This window comes from Aethalodelphis obliquidens, unplaced genomic scaffold, assembly GCF_003676395.1.
Source record: "Aethalodelphis obliquidens isolate GAN/ISIS:26980383/991018 unplaced genomic scaffold, ASM367639v1 scaffold63, whole genome shotgun sequence".
NCBI classification, from domain to species: Eukaryota; Metazoa; Chordata; class Mammalia; order Artiodactyla; family Delphinidae; genus Aethalodelphis; species Aethalodelphis obliquidens.
In genome coordinates this window covers 9,959,643-9,980,777 of record NW_020838007.1, presented here as the reverse complement: position 1 = coordinate 9,980,777, position 21,135 = coordinate 9,959,643, and the positions used below count along the sequence as shown (strand labels likewise).

The window sequence follows — 21,135 nt, the reverse complement described above, 5'->3', positions numbered from 1 at the left end:
GATGTTTGAGCACAGTGTCTGACCATTCATTCATTGGCCATTAATCTATGCAAATACAAGGTGATCCCTATGAATTCAGGCTTAAAAATGAGAATGACAATTTTTTAAAAAAACTAAAACAGAGACATCAGCAGTAACACAGTGCTAGGTGAACAGATTCTATAAATGTGTTTAGGCAAGTAATTAAACAAAAACAAAACAGAGCAACAACACATTTAGGGAAAAATTCAGAATCCAGAATTACTACAGTATATTATCTAACAGGTCCCATTTTCTTTTTTTTTTTTTTTGGCTGTGCTGGGTCTTTGTTGCTGTATGTGGGTTTTCTCTAGTTGCGGCGAGCGGGGGCTACTCTTTGTTGCGGTACATGGGCTTCTCATTGCGGAGGCTTTTCTTGTTGCGGAGCCCAGGCTCTGGGCATGTGGGCTTCAGTAGTTGTGGCTCGTGGGCTCTAGAGCACAGGCTCAGTAGTTGTGGCACACAGGCTTAGTCGTTCCATGGCATGTGGGATCTTCCCGGGCCAGGGATTGAACCTGTGCCCCCTGCGTTGGCAGGCAGATTCTTAACCACTGTGCCACCAGGGAAGCCCCCAACATGTCCCATTTTCAATTACAACAAAAATTATGAAACATGACAAGAAATAGGAAAGTGTGACACACACCAGCAGAAAAAATCAGTAAATAAAAATTGTCTCCAGGTGCACTCTGATGTTCGATTTAGCAAACAAAGACTTCAAAGTAGTAATAAGAAATAAGTTTAAAGGCCAATAAAGGAAACCATGTTTAAAGAATTAAAGGAAAGTATTATAAAAATGACCCAAAAAGAGAGAATGTCAACAAAAAGATGAGAATTATAAAATAGAAGCAAATGAATATTTTGGAGTTTAAAAGTACAATAACTTAAATGAAAAATTTATTAAAGGGACTCAACAGATTTTATATAGAAGAATTTAAAAAATCAGTGAATCTGAAGATAGAAATAATCTAATAAAAAAAAACAGAAAAAGAATGAAGAAAAAATCTTAAAGCCTCAGAGATCTGTTAGACAACATCAAACATACCAATATATGAGTCATGGTAGTACTGGAAAGAGGAGAGAGAGAGAAAAGGTAGGAAAATATATTTGAAGAAATAATGGACTAAAATTCCCCAAACTTGATGAAAATATTAATCTATGGATCCAAGATACTCAACAAACCCAAGTATGATACTCACAAAGAGATACACATGTAGATATATCATATATAGTCAAACTGTTGAAAGCCAAAGTCAGAGAGAAAACTTCAAAGCACCAAGAGTAAAATGATTCATCACATACAAGAGAACAATGTATTAATGATTCACTTCACATCAGAAACGATACAACCCACAGGCATTCGTATGACATATTTAAGTGCTGGGGGAAAAAATAAATCAAGAATTCTATATTCAGCAAAACTATTACTCAAAACTGAAAGCAAAGACATTGCCAGACAAAGAGCGAGAGAATCCATTGCTAGCAGACCTGTCTTATAAGAAATGCTAAAGCAAATCCCTCAGGTTTAAAGGAAATGACACCAGACAGTAATTTGAATCCACACCAAAAAATAAAGAGCACCAGGAAGTAAATAACTGGATAAATATATAAGCATACATATATTTCTATTTTCTTAAATTCTTTGAAAGACATAAGATTACATAAAACAATACTTATCACACTGCACTGTTGGGTTTATAACATATATAGTTGTAAGGCATATGATAATAGTACAAAGGATAAGGGAGGAAATGGAACTATATTGGAGCAAAGTTTCTAAATTTTACTGGTATGAAGTTAATATAAATCTGAAGTAGATTGTGATTAGTTAATATATATATTATAATTTCTAAAGCAATCCCTTAAGAAAATAATAAAAAATAGAGTCAAGAAAGAAAGGAATTAAACGGTACACTAAAAATATCTATTTAACACAAAACAAGGCAGTAAAGGAGAAACAAATGAACAAAAGAGATATGAGATATGCAGAAAAAAATTTAAAAACTGGTAAACATAAGTCCAACCATAGCAGTAATTTTATTAAATGTGAATGGATTAAAAACTCCAAGGAACAGCAGAGATTGTCAGAATGGATTTTTTAAATTCCAACTATATGCTGCTACAAGAGCCACATTCTAAATTCAAAGACACATATTGTTAAAGTAAAAGGATGAAAAAGATATACCATGCAAATAATAACCATAAGGAGCTGGAGTGGCTATATTAATATCAAACAAAATATACTTTTAACTAGGAAATATTACTAGAGACAAAGAGGGACATTTCATAATGATAGGAAGGTCAATTCCTCAAAAAAATATAACAATTATAAATGTACATGCATCTACCAACAGAGCCCTAAAATATATGAAGCAAAAAATGACAGAATTGAAAGAAAAAATAGAAAATTGAAAATAGCTGAAGATTTCAATACTCCATTTTCAATAACTGATAGAACGACTAGACAAAAATCAGCAAGGACATAGGAGACTTGAATAACACTCTCAATCAACTTGATACAACTGACCTTTCTAGAATACTTTACCCAATGACAACAAATTACATATTCTTTTAAACATTCTCCAGGAGAATTTATATGCTAACTCACAAAACAATCTCAATCCATTTAAATGAATTTAAACCATACAAAATATATTCTCTGATAACAGAAAAATTAAGTAAAAATCTACAACAGTAAGAAATTTAGAAAATCCTCATATATCAGGAAACTAACAACATACTTCTAAATTACCCACAAGGGAAAAGAAATCACAAGGGAAATTAGAAAGTATTTTGAACTACATGAAAACAAAAACACAACATATCAAAATTTATGGGATAAAGCTAAAGCAGTTATTAGAGGTAAGTTTATAGCTTTAAGTGTCTATATTAGAAAAGAAGAAAAGTCTCAAATTAATAACTTAAGCTTTCATTGTAAGTTAGAAAAAAATTAAATATGAAGCAAGTAGAAGGTAGATATAATAAGATTAGGGAGGAAATCAATAAAATAGAAAACAGAACAACAATAGATAAAATCAGTGAAACAAAAGTTGGTTCATTGAAAAGATCAAGAAAATTGACAAACCTTTCACTAGATTAACCATGAAGAAAGAGAGAAGACACAAATTATCAAGAACAAGAATAAAAGAGGAGACCACTACCAACCCCACATAAATTAAAAGGCTCACAAGGAAGTATGATAAATGCACTTATGCCAAAAATTTAGACAACTTAAATGAAATGGAAAAATTCCCATAAAGATTCAAACTACAAAAACTAACTCAAGAAGAAATGAAAAATCAGAACAGATCAATAACAAGTAAAGAAACTGAATTAGTAATTTAAAATCTTTGCACAATGAAAAGCCCAGGCCCATATGGTTTCACAGATGAATTCCATGGAATATATAAAGAAGAAACAAACAAATCATTTACATGTATTTTCAAAAACAGAAGAGAAGGGAACACTTCCCAACTTATTCTATAAGGCCAGTATTACCTGATATCAAAGCCAAACAAAAACATTATAATAAACAAACAAACAAAAAAAACACAGACCAATAGCCTTCAAGAACACAGGTACAAAAATCCTTCACAAAATATTAGTAAACTGAATCCAGCAACATATAGCCAAGTGGTATTTATTCCAGGAATGCAAGGTCGATTTAACATTTGAAAATCAATCAGTGTAATATACCATATTAACAGAATAAAAAACAAAAAAAATGATCACCTCAATAGATGCAAAAGAAGTATTTGACAAAATTCAGCATTCCTTCATGTTAAAAACTCTCAACAAAAGAGGAATAGAAGGGAAGTTCCTCAGTCTGATAAAGACCATCTATGAAAAATCTAGAGCTAGTATCATATCTAATAATAAAAAATTAAATCCTTTCTTCCTAAGACAGTAAGGGAACAAGGGTGTGATATTTGCTCTTGCCAATTCTCTTCAACATTGTACTGAAGTTCACATTATACTGAAGAATAGCCAAGGCAATTATTAAAAATAAAATTGAAAAAATTGGATAGCAAGTCTACCTTTAGTTATGGACGATATAATCCTATATGTAAAAAATGCTAAGGAATACACACACACGCACACACACACAAATGCTACTACTAATAAATGAGTTCAGCAAGGTAACAGGATACAGAATCAAAACACAAAAATCAATTATACTTCTGTTGACTAGCAATGAACAATACAAAAATAAAATTAAGATAACTCCATTCACAATACTATCAAAAAGAATAAAATATTTAGGAATAACTTTAACATAGAAGTATAACACTTCTACATTGAAAATTACAAAACATTATGATAAGTGAAACAAAATCTAAATAAATAAATATCCCATGTTCATGCATTGAAAGAGTCAACATTGTTAAAACACACATTTTTCAAAATTGATTTACAGTTTCAACATAATTCTTATCATGTTGCCAGCAGACTTTTCTCTTTGTAGAAATTAACAAGGTGATCTTAAAATTTATATGGCAATATGAAGGAATTACATAGGCAAGATTTTTTATTTTATTTTTTTGTAGAAGAGGAACTAAGTTTGAGAACTTACATCTACCAATTTCAAAACTCTTTATAAAGCAATAATAATTAAGAAAGTGTGGTGCTGGCATAAGGACAGGCATACAGATCCATGCAACAGAATTGAGAGTCCATATATAAACCTTTTTACTTATGGTCAGTTAATTTTTGATAAAGGTGCTAAGGAATTTAAGGGTGAAAGGATAGTCTTTTCAACAAATGGTGCTGGGACAATTGTATATCCATAAGTGAAGGGATGGATTTAGAACTTTACTCAACATCACATACAAAAAATTACTTCAAGCAGCCGCATAGCACAGGGAGATCAGCTCGGTGCTTTGTGACCACCTAGAGGGGTGGGATAGGGAGGGTGGGAGGGAGGGAGACGCAAGAGGGAAGAGATATAGGAACATATGTATATGTATAACTGATTCACTTTGTTATAAAGCAGAAACTAACACACCATTGCAAAGCAATTATACTCCAATAAAGATGTAAAAAAATTAAAAAAAAATAAAATAAATTAATTCAAAATGGATTATTTCTAAATGTAAAGTAAAATTACAAAACTCAGAAGATAAAAGAAATTCTTTATGATATTGAGTTAGAGTTCTTAGATATAACATGAAAAGCATGATTAAAAAAGGAAAAAAAGTGATGAACTGAATTTCATCAAATGTAAAAGTTCTGGTCTTTGAAGGACACTGTTAAAAGAATGAAAAGACAAGTCACAGAATGAGAGAAAATATTTGCAAACATTAATAAAGGAATTGTATATAAAATATTTAAATAACTCTAATGATTCAATAATAAGCAGAAAAAAATCCAATTTAAAAATGGGCAAAAGATTTGAGCAGGCATTTCACCAAAGAAGATACACAAATGGCTACCATGCACATTAAAAAGATGGTCAATGGGCTTCCCTGGTGGCGCAGTGGTTGAGAGTCCGCCTGCTGATGCAGGGGACGCAGGTTTGTGCCCCGGTCCGGGAAGATCCCACATGCCACGGAGCGTCTGGGCCCGTGAGCCATGGCCACTGAGCCTGCACGTCCGGAGCCTGTGCTCCACAACGGGAGAGGCCACAGCAGTGAGGGGCCCGCGTACCACCAAAAAAAAAAAAAAAAAAAAAAAAAAGATGGTCAACATCGTTAGCCATTAAGTAAACACAAGTTAAAACCACAATGAGACCCCACCAGACACCCAAAAGAATGGCTATAAAAAAATAAGGCAGAAAATAACTAATGTGGATAAACTGGAATCCTTGTACCTTAGTATGTGAATGTAAAATGGTATAGCTGCTTTGGAAAAGAGTAGTTTCTTGTAATGTTAAACATAAACTTAGCACACAACCCAGCTGATATTTTAGAATGTGCAAGAGAAGGTTCACTTCAAACAGAAAGCCTTAACTTTCTGTCATAATTTCATTTATTCAACAGAAAACTTATTTAGTATCCACTGTGTGCACAATAGCGTGCTTGAAGCTGGGGTGGGAGGGGGATATGAAGATAAATTAGATAAATTAATGACTCCTGTTAGGACTTCTCTGGTGGTGCAATGGTTACGAATCTGCTTGCCAATGCAGGGGACACGGGTTCGAGCCCTGGTCCGGGAAGATCCCACATGTCACAGAGCAACTAAGCCTGTGCGCCACAACTACTGAGCCTGTGCTCTAGAGCCTGTGAGCCACAACTACTGAAGCCCGCACGCCTACAGCCCATGCTCCACAACAAGAGAAGCCACCACAATGAGAAGACTGCACGCCACAGCGAAGCATAGCCCCTGCTCTCCCGCAACTAGAGAAAGCCCACGCGCAGCGACGAAGACCCAACGCAGCCAAAAGTAAATAATAAAATAAAATTAATTAATTAAAATTAAAAAAGACTCTTGTTTTCTGAGAGCTTTACCATCTAGTAGGGGAGTAAATGCTACCAGGCCTGATGTGTTGAATTATGTCAATCATGGAAGAAAGGATGGAAGGACAGAAGGCAGGCAGGCAGATAAACAGAAAGATTAGAGCAAACAAAAGCTGAATTCACAGGCTTGGAGGCAATTTCTGTCTGGGGTTATCAGGGAATCCTTTGTGGAAGAGCTGGACATTAAAAGATGGGTAGGTCATCCCAGGATGACACAGAGATATGTGCAAAAGCTTGAAAACAGAAGTTCCATTTTCATTGCTGACTTATCTATGTGTTGCCATTAGACTTTACTGAGTCGCCACAAAGGAGCTGAACTCATTTTTATTATTCTAACAATTTTCCTTTAAAACCGCCTCTTCATATATATTTACAACCTAGCATTGCTGCGTATAAACAAAATGCTCAGCTGTTTCCCAGAAGGGAGGAAAGGGTGGTGGTTTTACTGAACTATGGGTCAGCTTCTAGAAAACTGTCCTTCTTGGCTGTCTTTGGTCATTTGGTCAGCCCCTCCTCCTCAGGGCTTCTGGGATCTGAGGGTCCATCTCTTTCATCTTCAGAACCCCCTGGAGGGTCAGAAACAAGCACTTGGAGTTTGCAGTCTCTTTTCTCATTTCTGTCTTTCTATCAGCTGCATTTTTCCCTGTTGCAAAACTTGAAAGACTGTATTTTCCCTGGGTTTTGTGAAAGGTTGTTTTGGGTCTACTTTTGATATACAGCAGCTTCGTCCTACGCTCCTCCTTTGGTATGGGTATCGTGTCAGCCTCAACACTTTCTACTGACCTTTTGATTCTCCTGTTTCCCAATCTAAACACTTAAGGAACTTTCAGGAGAACATCAAAGTTAGTGGATAAGCAGGAGGCTTTGAGTCCTTTTTTCACTAGTATACTTTCCAGAAAAGGTCTCTTATAAGATACAAGCACGAATTTAGTTTGATCAACATCATCCTTGAAATTTACTGACATGCAGTATCATAATAAATAACAGTCCCTTGGCCTTTCTTTCTGTCTTTGCATTATTTACCTTATAGTTATCCTGTTTTCCTCTCTATTTCAGTCTCTCAGCATAAAAATATCTTTTTTATTTTTAATTTATTTATTTAATGTATTTATTTTTGGCTTTTTTGGGTCTTCGTTGCTGCATGCGGGCTTTCTCTAGTTACGGAGAACGGGGGCTTCTCTTCATTACAGTGTGCAGGCTTCTCATTGTGGTGGCTTCTCTTGTTGCAGAGCATGGACTCGAGGCACGCAGGCTTCAGTAGTTGTGGCTTGCGGGCTCTAGAGCACAGGCTCAGGAGTTGTGGCGCACGGGCTTAGTTGCTCTGTGGCATGTGGGATCTTCCTAGACCAGGGCTTGAACCTGTGTCCCCTGCATTGGCAGGCGGATTCTTAACCACTGTACCACCAGGGAAGCCAAAATATCTCATTTTTAGTTTTTAAAAAATTTTAGTTACTTAAATAGTAATATAACCACAATTTTTCTTCTATTTATTGCCTTATTGTTTCCATTATTTAAATTTCCGCTGACAAGTAACATTTTACTCTCCTTTTTAGTAATTTGCCACAGCTAATGTATAGATAGACATGATCTAAAAACAAATACCAGGGGAGTCTGAACCACTTCTCAACATGAATGTTAGAATAGTCATGCTCTGGAAAAAGCTAGTGGGTTAAACACTGAGAGACAAATCTTTATGGTTATCACATACACCTTTCAGTTTCTATCCATTCCTGGCTATTTTAGAAATTAATTTAACCCGACTGAGTGCGTATGGCCCATTTTTAAGCAGAAGTGAAAGAGTCCACTCTATATTTCCTAGATATATTATGCAGGACACTTGACCATAATATCAGGAGATGCCTTATAGAGTCTAGGTCTGTGGACTGAAAATTGTCCAGGGTTAGTAAAAGTTAGCCTTATTAACTTATTTATAAGGCAGCCCAGAAACCCATATTCCACCCCACTCTGAGGATGGTCGCTAGGGTTGACTAGACTTTGCATGAAGCTTACCTTCCTCATTTGAGGTGCTCCTGCTATCTCCTGTTTCATCTAGAAAGGCTGCTGTGGAAAAGGTCAAGCCTGCAGCAAGGGCTCCTTGGGCTCCCACAGCTCGGAGAGCTCTGCGGGGAAGCTCAGTTACACTCACGGCTCGGCCAGCAGTGGACAGAGTTAACATGTTACCTCTGAGCGATGGGAGGTAACTGCATGGCCCTTCCTCCACCTCTGGCTACTTATTCTATTCCCACTCTATGAGGGGACATGTCTTCCTTCTCACAGCCTGATTCACCTGCCAATGGAAGATTAATGCCATTCTGGGGGTATCTTGTATCATCTAAACTTTAATTTGACCTGCAAAAGAGCCTGATGAATAGTATTTTCAGTGTAGAAACAAAGCAAATGAAGCAGAGAATGAATCACGTCTTTCTGGGCCTCCGTGTATGTTATCTGTGGAAGGAGGGGCTTGAATTAGATGAGCTCGTGGTCTCTTCCTGCCATTCCCCAATTCTATGGATCTACAAATTGCCAATTGTAGGAAACTGGTATCACCAGGAATGATACTCCCAGTCCTCTCTCCGCAAACAAGTTGCAGGTTTACAGCCATGAGAGTCGGAGATTGATGCGTGGTGAAGGCTTCTCTCTTTGGACGCAGCGTTTATTTTGGGGATTCAGAACACAACTCAGTAGTTGCCTTTTAAAGAAGGAACTGGCAATAAACCTGTCCATTTCTGGGCAGAATAAAAAAGAATAACTGGTTTCTGCTTTCATTAGATGTTTCCCCTGATCTTCTCCTGTCATATAGGAAGTAATATGACTCATCATTTTCTTAGTACTTAAATTCTGGAAGACAAATCCCAGAATGTTCTATTTGCTACCCAGAAACTTATGGTGCCTTTTCCTTATATATAATAGTTAAATCTTTCTTTAGAGAAGAGGATATATCTTAATCCTTCTTACCCTATTCTATTTTTTATTGCTTCCATAACATTTATTACCTTTTAGCATGATTTAAATTCATTGTCCTTTTTATTATGTTTATTGTTTATGACCTCTCTCTCCATGCTCCAAGAGGGCAGGAATCTTTGTCAGATTTATTCAGTAATTTATCCCAAGTACCTAGAGCAGTGCTTAGCACACAGGAGGCACTCAGTAAATATTTACTGAATGAATGAACAATACCTAAACCTCACTAAACGGTCCCTATGTGCCTGCTATTATACTACACACCTTACATGATTATCTCTTTTAGGGCTGCCAACATGAACAACAATCATTTTCCTCATTTTACAGATGAAGAAACTGAGAGTGTACAGGCATATCCAAAGTCGCAAGTGTAATTGCATGTAAGTAAAGGCTTGTTTGACCACAAAGACTATCCACTTGCCATTACGTTAGAACATCTAGAAATGGAGATATAGAAAATGGACACTAATCCGATACCCATAGCTGAGGTCAAGACACACAAATGTCCACAAGGCAGCAGACTTCTTTGGTAGCATCTTTTGAAACCACACTGGGGTGGGAAAGGGAGCAAGTCTTCAGGTCCCCCTCAGTCCCTGCTGTAATCAGATCCATCAATAAAAGACAGGGGTTTGTGTTTTGTGGTCTCTGTTTTTAGCATTGGTATCTTCTGTGAGAATTACAACTGGTTTGAACATTAACACGTTCTTTGCAAAGTCTAGAAGTTTCAAAAGAGGTTATGATCTGGGTAACAACCAAGGGTCAATCAATGTGACATGAGTGTAGGTAAGGGGCACAATTTAAGGTTAGGCACGGTGCCCAGGGCAAGTCACTCATGTTTCAGTTTTCTTATCCCCAAACTGGTGTCTTCCAGAGCCCTTGTGAGTCTCAGGTCTGATTCTAAGTGACAGTTAAAGAGTGTGTAAGGTTCCAGGTTTGGCATTCATAATGCCCCTGGGATTTTCTAGCTATTGTTTCTACCTATTGTTCCCTGCTCTAAATCTTGGTTTCTCCAGGAGAAGCAGGGGAAAGAAAAGGAAGCATAATGCAAAACTACACATTGATGCTTCAAGAAAAATATGGTAGCCATGTAGTCAAGGGGAGTTACTGGGAACTTGTAGAAAGGGTGGGGGACTTGGGGTAGGTTGGGGCGCTCAAGTCACTCTTCCACTATTTGTTAGTGTAAGGGAGAAAAGTCATTTAATCTCTTTGGTCTCCAATTCTCTCATTTTTTTAAAAAAATATTTTCTTATTCTTTGTACATTTTTTGTGCTATTTTTAAAATTTGTTTATTTATTTATTTATTTGGCTGCGTTGGGTCTTTGTTGCTGCGCGCAGGCTTTCTCTAGTTGCGGCAAGCAGGGGCTACTCTTCGTTGCAGTACACGGGCTTGTCATTGTGGTGGCTTCTCTTGATGAGGAGCACAGGCTCTAGGCATGCGGGCTTCAGTAGTTGTGGCTCGCGGGCTCAGTGGTTGTGGCTCATGGGCTCTAGAGCACAGGCTCAGTAGTTGTGGCACACGGGCTTAGTTGTTCCGCAGCATGCGGGATCTTCCCAGACTAGGGCTCGAACCCGTGTCCCCTGCATTGGCAGGCAGAGATTCTTAACCACTGCACCACCAGGGAAGTCCCTCCAATTCTCTCATTTTAAAAATGAGGATAATAATTTCTACTTCTCAGAGTTACTGTAAAGTGGTATAGAGAATGCTATGCTGAACGGTATCATATGGGCTGGATTTTAATCTGTTTAGAATCAGACAATCTGATGCCTACCATTACCACAGAGGGTTGAGGGGCCCATCACCCAAGAACTGTGCTGTGTTGTTCTCTGGTTTCTGGAAGTTATTCATTTCTACTTATCAAGTATAACAAAATATTTCTTTTTTACTCCCATCTTACTCAAAAGAAAGGATGGCACCCTGATTTCCATATACCACATTCCCCGTAAACATCTTCCTTATTTCATCCTAATTCCTTAGAAAGGGATCCTCAGGTCACACACTGGGCTGTCTGATATTTATATGCAGACTTTTCAGTGCAGTGGTTGTGACCTTTGTTGAACCACAGAGTTCTCTGAGAATCTGATAAAAGCTAGGGTCTTTCTCAGCAAAAAAAAAAAAAAAAAAAAAAATTTCATCTGCGCCTAATTTTGCATATAATTTGAGATCATCCAAAACTCTCTTGAAACCTACTCATGGACAGAGGCTAAAAACCCTTGCCTAATGGTTGCGAAGTGGTCATGAGTACCATTTCTCCTTTCATCTCTAATAGTATTTGTGAATTACTAACATAAAACAATAGTCTTGTATCATTTTGTTTTCCTGAATTACTTTCTTTAATTTAGTTTTTTTTTCTCACTGTGACTAAGAACAAAAGCATTTAGAATAAGCCTTCCAGAATTTATTTTATAACCCTTGGCTCAGAATGCAATTGGTAAACCAATCTGAGCTAAAAACCACACTGACTCTGAACAAGCCATTGTTCTTAAGTCTTAACTGAGGTCAGCCAAGTCCTGAGCACGTATAAGTCTCCATAGTTTCCACTTTACTACTGGACATCTAACTACAAAGCAGAGGCTAAAAATAGATCAAGCCTAGTGTTCATATACACTCCACAGATTTGCATTTCCAACCCCACATGAGTTTTAAGTAACAACACTCTTCACAACCAAAGAGAGACTTCATTTAGCAGGGAAAAGTTGATCCACTTTGAAAAAGTTAAAATACAACCTGAAGGAATTATGAAGATTTTGAAATGTTCAAAGAATATCATTTGCTCCTGTTAGCTCTGGGTCTAAAATAAGAAAAACTAAAATACCCCTGGGATTAGGTTAGCTTTCTTTTCTTTTACATTGCATTACACAAAGGAGAAAATATTGACATCCTCTTCCCTTTCTTGTTTCTAGGTCTACATTTCTACTAAGTGGAGTTGTTCAAACACAGCAAGCCATTAATAAATACCTAATTACCTACATAAATACTTATAGAGCAAGAAGGAAGATGTGAGGTCGAGTATAGATAAATAATTACAGTTCTACTGCCTACAGAAAGTTTATTATCTGAGGCTCTTTATAGTTAAAATGGCTGTCTTCCAAAGATAATATAGAGCAAATGTTTTCTGGATAAAATATAAAGATTCTCAAATTTTCAATTACTAATGTTAGATATAATTTATCAGATTGTAAATAAATATGAATATTGCTTCTGTGGTTAAAAAAAGAATTTGTATAAAATTAAAATAATTTTAACAAAATTTAGCAATAGAGTTTAAGAAGTAAAACTCTTTGAATTACAGATTCATAAAACTCTGTAGCCTCTACAGCATTGGGGGAATGAAATAAGTACACAAGGAGTTACCTTAACAACTGTATGGTAATAAAAATACCCATTTTCTACATTTTCTATAGACTTGGCACAGACAGACCAGGAAAATGGATATTTAAAACATAATCCTCTCTATTACAGGACAGCTGTTTCCTAAATGAGGTTCTTAAACACATGTATGGGACATTCTTCAGGAGAACGCAATGATACTGTCACATAGCATGGTGCTCGTTCCTATTTCCTTTGGAAGGCAGGTATTTGAAACAAGAGCTAAAAGAAGTGAGTTCACCTCCTCACTGACAATATTTCCATATGTGCAGCTAATCTGAGGTCTTTATGAATATCCCCTGGCACACATGACCCATGAAAGTGAGATTGCAAAACAATCCTGTTCCATTTTAAATGGAATTTCAGAACGTTGCCATCACACATTCCAGGTAAACTCCAGAGACTCTGGTACTGAACATGCAGAAGCTCCCAGGAGGTCAATGTCAGTGCCCAGGAATCACAGCCGTGGATCAGGTACTGCTTAAACCCACAGGGATTCAGGCGTTTCTGCCTTCAGAAACTGTCCTTACATACAAGCCACCATATTATTTCCTCAGTAACTTTTTTAATTCCCAGAAATAAACACCTTCTCCAGTTGCCCTAACAGATATTTTGTGGACTTAAATTTTGTAAGACAAAATTATATCTGTTTAGAACAAATAATGCAACCTACGCCAGATGGAGGAGGTTTGAGCCAGCAGGTGATTACTGATCACATAGCCCAGGAATTTTTATGTTTTGAAGTTCAGCAATTCTTTCTGTGGACTATAGATAGATGTTTAATAAAATCACATGAATCTTGCAAGTGTGTTTTAATCCCCATGACACATTTTGCTCTGGATATGGAGAAAATAAAAATTGGCTTGGACTGAGAAATTATCTGCCCAGCATTTATCAGGCTGGAACAACAAACACAGAGAAACCAAGCTCAAGGTTCACAGGAAATGTGTCTCCCGGGGACACTGCTGCAGTAGAGGGTTGTGATAACTCCCTCTTTGAGTGACTACAGGCTCACCGAGAAACTTTCTTCTCTAATATCAAACATTATCAGTAGGCTTGCTGTTTGAAATTTTATCAGGAAGAATGAGGTATTGCCTTCTTGTGTGGAGGAGTTGCTGTTGACAGAGAAGCAGCCTCAGTTCCCAGCCCAGGTGCTGAGCTCCACATAAAAGGTTTCTAGATACAACAGTCCTCATTTATCTCAACTTGACTGTTTCCAAAGCAGCAGGACACTGGATTCATTTTTCAGACCAGACCTACATCTAAGCTCCATGCTTCCTAGAATCCTACTGAAACTCTCTTTTCCTCTGGTGTGTGGTCTCCCTCATGGCAATGGGTTAAATCTAATTTTGTCAGAGTACCAGTTTGCTCCTGGTATTCTTAGGCTGACTGAGATAGGGCCATGTTTTTATAAAATGCCCTGGCTAAAGAAAATATTTGCTGCTTGAATAATAACTTGGAATTTTAACCTTGGCTTTCATATATTGAAAGACTAGAACACATCTCTGCTGTAGTTTGGGATCCTGTAGTCTGTGAATTTCAAATTCTATTCTCATCTATGACTTCCCTGGTGGCACAGTGGTTAAGAATCCACCTGCCAATGCAGGGGACAGGGGTTGGATCCCTGGTCAGGGAGGATCCCACATGCCACGGAGCAACTAAGCCCGTGAGCCACAGCTACTGAAGCCTGCACACTTAGAGCCCGTGCTCTGAAACAAGAGAAGCCACCACAATGAGAAGCCTGTGCACCACAGCGAAGAGTAGCCCCTGCTTGCTGCAGCTAGAGAAAGCCTGTGCGCAGCAATGAAGACCCAACACAGCCAAAAATAAATAAATAAAATAAAATAATTAAAAATAAATAAATAAAATTGGAAGTTAAGACTCTGCATGAGCATTTCTTCAAAAAAAAAAATTTCTATTCTCATCTAAGTTGAAATGTTCTCAGGACGAGGAAACCTGCTGTGAGTATTGAAATGAGGTTTCCTGGCTCTGCTGCTGCTGAATATTGAACACGACTTGTGGCAAAACATCTCTGCTTCTAGCAATATCGCAGATGGCAATTCAAGCAAGACATCCCAGGGTGGCTGTGAAGCTTTTTGTGAAACTCAGAGAAGGAAGGTAAAGGGAAATCGTAGACATAAGTCCCAGGCCTCCCAAAACATGGCCTTGCTCCATACCTGGTTTAAAGGTAGGGCTGCCAGTAAGAAGATAAGAAAATGTGACATGGGGAAGTTATTCAGAGAACGTGGCTTTGCCCTAAATTCGTAAGGCTGCTTTGGACATACCCGTGGGAGTAGCCATAGTCGTAGGCTGAGGCAGCCTTCTGACTGACTGCAGATGAGAGGGCAAACTCGGAGGCCCGGGAAGCCTGCTGCTGGTAGGACGCGGCGGACGCCTGGCTGAAGGCCTCGGACTTCTGGCGGTGGGCAGCGGAGGAGCGGCTGCTGTAGGCAGTGGAGCCGTGGGTGTAGATGGCCGAGCTTTTCTTCTCCTGCTGGTACTGGCTCATGGTGGTGCGAAGGTTTTTGTTGTGGTAGCTGCGATCATAGTGCTCGTGAAGTTTCTGATAAAAAGGCAGAGACATCATGTGCCCCCAGGGAACAAGGCAATCTACAAGAAAGCAAGAGTTTGGGGGTGAACTATTAAGGAACAAACCCAACAGAACAAGTCATCTAAACCAACATGTAAAAATTAATACTCTTTTATCCGTTCCAAAGAGTAAGTGGAAACTGATGTGAAGGTTAGTTTAGCTGGTTACTCAATAAATTCCTTGTTTCATAGCCCAGATGTACCCCCTCCTATCATTGTACCGTCTTCTCCTTTTTTTAAATACCTAGGAGATCTTTACAAAGTTTCCCTATTGTGCTTTTTCCTTAGACCTTTCATAGCATATATTTCTAATTTTTTGGCATTTCATTCTGACAGGGGCTTCATCTGAGAGAATATGTAATGATGGAGAGTCTGCGTCCAGCCAACGTGGTTTTCATTCAACAAATAATAACTGAGAACCTATTTTGAGCCTGGTACTATTCCAGCACAGGAAATACAGAGATGAACAAAACAAACAAAATCCCTGCTCTGATAACCCTATATACAACCTTATGATCTATTGCAAGAGACAGACAAATAGAGAAAATAAAGTGTAAAGTATATTAGGACCTGCTAAATGCTATAGAGAAAAATAAAACAGGAAAGTGGGATGGGATGCAATTTAAACAGCATCATTAGGGATGATGATGATGACTGAGCATGAAAGTGACATCTGAGCATGAGAATATCTGGGGGGAAGTATTCTGGTTGGAAGACCATTGCAAAGGCACTGGGGTGTGAGCCTGCCTGTTGTACTCCAGGAATGGCAAATAGGCCAGTGAGGCTGCATGGAGTGAGGGAGGTGCAGGGAGAGGTATAGAAGATGATGTCAGAGAGGTGGAGGGTGGGGAGGGCAGATAGTGTAGTGTCCTACAGGTGACTGTAAGGACTTTGAATTCTATTCTGAAAGGGCTAGGGAGTCACTGGAATGTTCTGAGCTGAGAATCACTCTTGCTGAGTTTGAGAATAGACTGTTGAGAGACAAGAGTGAAAGCCAGGAGACCAATTAGAAGGCTGTTATGGGCTGAGTTGTATCCCCCCCCCCCAAATTCATATATAGATGTCCTAACCTTCAGTACTTCAGAATGTGACTGTATTTGGAGATAAGATCTTTACAGAAGAAGTGAGGTTAAACTGAGGTCATTAGGATAGATTCTAATCCAATATGACATGATTGGCATCCCTATAAGGAGAGGAAATTAGGACACAGATATGTACATATACAGAGGGAAGACTGTGTGAAGACACAAGAAGATGACCATCTACAAGCCAGGAGAGAGGCCTCAGAAAAACCAGCCCAGCTGACACCTTGATCTCAGATTTCTAATCTCCAGAATCATGAGAAGATAAGTTTCTGTTGTTTAAGCCACCCAGTCTATGGTACTTCATTATGGCAGCCCTAGCAAATTAATATAAAGGCCACTGCAATAGTCCAGGCTAGAGATTATAGTGGTAGCAGTGGAAGTGTGAGAAGTGATCAGACTCTGCATGCTTTGCAGGCAGAAGCAATAGCATTTGTTGAAAGTTCTGGATTAGGGTGTGAAAGAAAGAGAGGAATGAGAGATGGCTCCAAGGATTTTGCTTGAGTAATTGGAAGACTAAAACTGCTATTAACTGAGACGAGCCAGGAGTATAAGAAAAGAGCAGTTCAGAATGGAAGAACAGGAGACTGGTTTGAGACATTCTACATTTGAGATACCTGCTAGACACCCAAGTGGAGAGATTAAGTGATTAATCTTAAACTTAATTAAGAGATTAAGTTGGATATTTGACTCTGGAATACAGGGTAAAGGTTCAGGATGGAGACCTACATTTGGGACTCACCAGCATTTAGATGCTATTCAATGCTGAAAAGAAAATAGATGAGAATGAAAGTCCTAGGACTGAACCCTGGAGGATGCTTATATTGTCATATAACAAGCTCTCTCGAATTTCACAAATACTTCAAAAAGGTATAGTGTCAAGGCAGAAAAATTCCATTAAGAATATGAAGGCTTCTAGTCTTCCTACATAAGGCAGCAAGAAAGTCAATCATCAGTGTAGCAGTTTGCATTGTGAACATGACCTAACAGTCCTACTGAAAGTCAAAAATAGGTTTGCTTAGCATAGAGAGGGGAAACTTCAGACTGCATTATCTTTCTTGAAAAATCTGTCCACTGACAGAAGCGTATCAGCCATATTGACAACCCTGGATGAAGTAGTGGTTTTATGGAAGCCCTCTCTTACATTTTTTTTAAATTAATTAATTTATTTATTTTTGGCTGCATTGGATCTTCGGTGCGGTGCGCAGGCTTCTCATCGAGGCAGCTTCTCTTGCTGCAGAGCACTGGCTCTGCAGCAAGAGAACTGGCTTTAGGTGCGCAGGCTTCCCTGTGCCACCAGGGAAGCCCCCCTCTTCCATTTTTAATGCTTTTGTGCATGTCCTAAATTTTTTACAAGTGAAATTAGTTGTAATAAATTTTTCAAATCTTTTAAAAAAATTCTAAATGAGGACTGAATCCTTCTAAACTTGCCACATTTTCTGTCAAGTTTAAATCTACTTTTTAGGACTTCCCTGGTGGCACAGTGGTTAAGAATCCACCTGCCAATGCAGGGGACACGGGGTCTATCCCTGGTCCAGGAAGATCCCACATGCCACACAGCAACTAAGCCCGTGTGCCACAACTACTGAGCCTGCGCTCTAGAGCCCCTGAGACGCAACTACTGAGCCCACGTGCCATAACTACTGAAGGCTGTGTGCCTAGAACCAGTGCTCTGCAGCAAGAGAAGCCACAGCAATGAGAAGTCCGTGCACCACAACAAAGAGTAGCCTCTGCTTGATGCAACTAGAGAAAGCTCGCGCACAGCAACGAAGACGCAATGCAGCCAAAAATAAATAAATAAATAAATTCAAAAAATAAATCTACTTTTTAGAAAGCCTTTTAAAGTACAAGACAAGCTTGCTCTTCAATTCAGTTCCATTAAAAACAATGAGATAAATATAAAAACAGTTTCTAAGATGAACTGAAAAGCTGTTTCCCTTTTATTATTACTTTATGTTTTCTTGTCATTAGTCCTGCAGATTTCCAGGCCAAACCTCAGACTTGATAAATGAGGATCTTTGGTGAGAGCGGGAGCAGGAGACTGAATTCTACACAATTTCTCAAAGTGTTTCCGATGTACACTGAAGTTTGAGAAATGCTTGCCTTAGAAGATAGGAGTGATTTTAAGGACAGGTAGAGAATAATATTTCAATGGATTTTAAATGACTAGTGTGGAGAAGTTTTCAATTTTTTGTGTTTTTATTTCAACACCTAATAAGAATTTTCACCTCTTAAAAATTTTTTTAAAAAAATCTACTTTTTTTTAACATCTTTATTGGAGTATAATTGCTTTACAATGGTGTACTTGTTGCTGCTGTATCACAAAGTGAATCAGCTTATACATATACATATACCCCCATATCCCCTCCCTCTTGTGTCTCCCTCCCACCCTCCCTATCCCACCCCTCTAGGTGGTCACAGAGCACTGAGCTGATCTCCCTGTGCTATGCGGCTGCTTCCCACTAGCTATCTGTTTTACATTTGGTAGTCTATATAAGTCCATGCCACTCTCTCACTTTGTCCCAGCTTACCCTTCCCCCTCCCCATGTCCTCAAGTCCATTCTCTATGTCTGCATCTTTATTCCTGTCCTGCCCCTAGGTTCTTCAGAACCATTTTTTTAAATCTTTTTATTTAAACTAAAGAGTCAGCATGTATTCCCTAGAGAAGAAAATCCAGCAAACTTCATTCCAGAAATATTTATGTTAGGACTCATGGAAGATATCAGTCTACATGGCATTTCTCAAGAGGAAGAAAATAGCTACCAGCAAGCAACTTTGCTTCAACCCTTAAATAGATTGCTATTTTCTGTTCTAAAATATACAGGATGATGATCAGGTATAATGAATTATTATTAGACACATTTTTATAAAACAAAAGGGTTGAATATATAAATATAGAAGTATATGATCAGGCATTTATAAAGATGTTTGATAAGCTTCTGTACTGATACATACTACACTGCAACACAGCACATGTTATTTGAATGATGTCCAAATAAATAGTGAATGACCTTCCTGTGTATTATGTTATAAGCTAAATTCAGAACCCAAATAACTTGAAATGCTGTTATTTTCACAAAATAAAATCTTTAAATGTCTTGCCTCAATTCTATTTTCCATTCGCTTTATTTCTATTTTCCCCAAATACGTTTATTTTTAATAATACTTAATATTCCAAGCACAGAGATAATATATTACAAGTAAACAGGCTTTGGCCTTATGTCAACTCAGCTGGTTGTCATAGCTCTGACCTCTGGAACAAAGGTACAACTACCTTCTCCTCATCAAGTAAGTGAGGATTATCCCCAACACATGACAGCTAGAGTGTATTGGGAGGAAAGATGGTTTGGTTGTCTTCCATTCCTTTAAGACCTGTGTTTTTTCCTGAAAATAATTTGGGAATTTAGGAAGAGACAGTAACTCCATAGTTGTAACTGTGACATGATACTTTGTACAGGCATTAGAGGCTGAAAGCTGATAAAAATTCTTCACAGAAAATATTAACTTTAGGATCATGATGTGGGGCTCTTTGTTGCCTCTGAAATATTGCTTAACCATTTTCCGATTAGAAATACCCAATGTACCCTTACATTCATCCACGTGGCACTGTCAGAGCAAAATCACTGAATTAGAGACTAGTGACTTCAGAGCTAGTTTACTCCTTTTGATCTAATATGTAATCAGGGAGTATTGTAGGCGTATGGAGGATAGAAAACACATGATTTCCTGTTACCTCACCCATTCCAGGTTTCAACCAAACCACTGAACTGTAACTTGGAAAGAGTACTTGACTCACGCTTACAGTTCTATCTGAGACAGCTATTATCTTTTTATAGTTCCAGAAACAGTAGCTTAATTTTAAAAGAATCCACTGATCTGAGAGAAGAGCTGTGCCAGCACAAACTGGCACCCTGCCGCTCGTTTTCCTTCCCCGGAGCTCCACTTTCCTATTTCTCTGCTATTCTGACATCTCTCTGAGAAAACTGCTGAGCTCAGAAGATAGAAAGAAACCACACACACTGCAGTGCTGTTGAGCACATAAAATATCAAGTGCATTCTTCTGCCTCAAGGTCACACTTACCAGTTTCCAAAGGAGTGATGGTGGTGGAAATGTTCCGAAGTGACTGTGGAGCTGGATGAGAGAATGAAAAACCCACGCAGGTTGAATCCAAGAAAATGTTAAGAGGCAGGGCTAAAGACAGGACCCTGGGGGCCAGTTCAAAAATAATGCATGTGGTCAGGCTGTAGAATGTCAGAGCCACACAGCCAGCCTTTTATGGCCAAGAGGGCAGATAAATATAGCACCAAATGGGGAGGGTAGTCCTAAACCAAGAGGAAGAAGGAGGCCCTGGCAGGTAGCTGCCTCAGTAATTAATTACATTAATGCCAGTCAATGGCTCTGGCCTGATTAAACCAAATGTAGGATTTTTATTTGGCTATAAGAGCTATTTTCAATATAATTTTATCACAGGATATTTAAAAGCATAATGGAAAGAGTGGTTTGTGTTGAGAGCTAAAAATAGGTGCAGTAATCTGATTCCCAAAATGGACTTCATGGAATTTTAATGCCAAGATATGATTCTGGATGCGCTGTTCATAACCCATGTACAATACATTTAAAAGACACAAGGTGAAAAAAGAACATGAGGCTAACTAGAGACAAGCA

General features: G+C 38.3%; 1 protein-coding gene across 1 annotated transcript in view; it reads right to left on the bottom strand.

The window, feature by feature from the left end:
• Nucleotides 1-20,679, bottom strand: part of MYOM1 (myomesin 1) — a 142,860-nt gene extending 122,181 nt beyond the window's left edge. Inside the window, exons 1-2 of the mRNA XM_027088567.1 lie at nt 20,551-20,679; nt 15,084-15,408 (exon numbers count right to left, since the gene is read on the bottom strand). Coding sequence (XP_026944368.1) covers nt 15,084-15,385 — 302 coding nt within the window. The 5' untranslated portion in view covers nt 15,386-15,408; nt 20,551-20,679. The remainder of the gene's footprint in view (nt 1-15,083; nt 15,409-20,550) is intronic.
• Nucleotides 20,680-21,135: the final 456 nt, after the last annotated feature.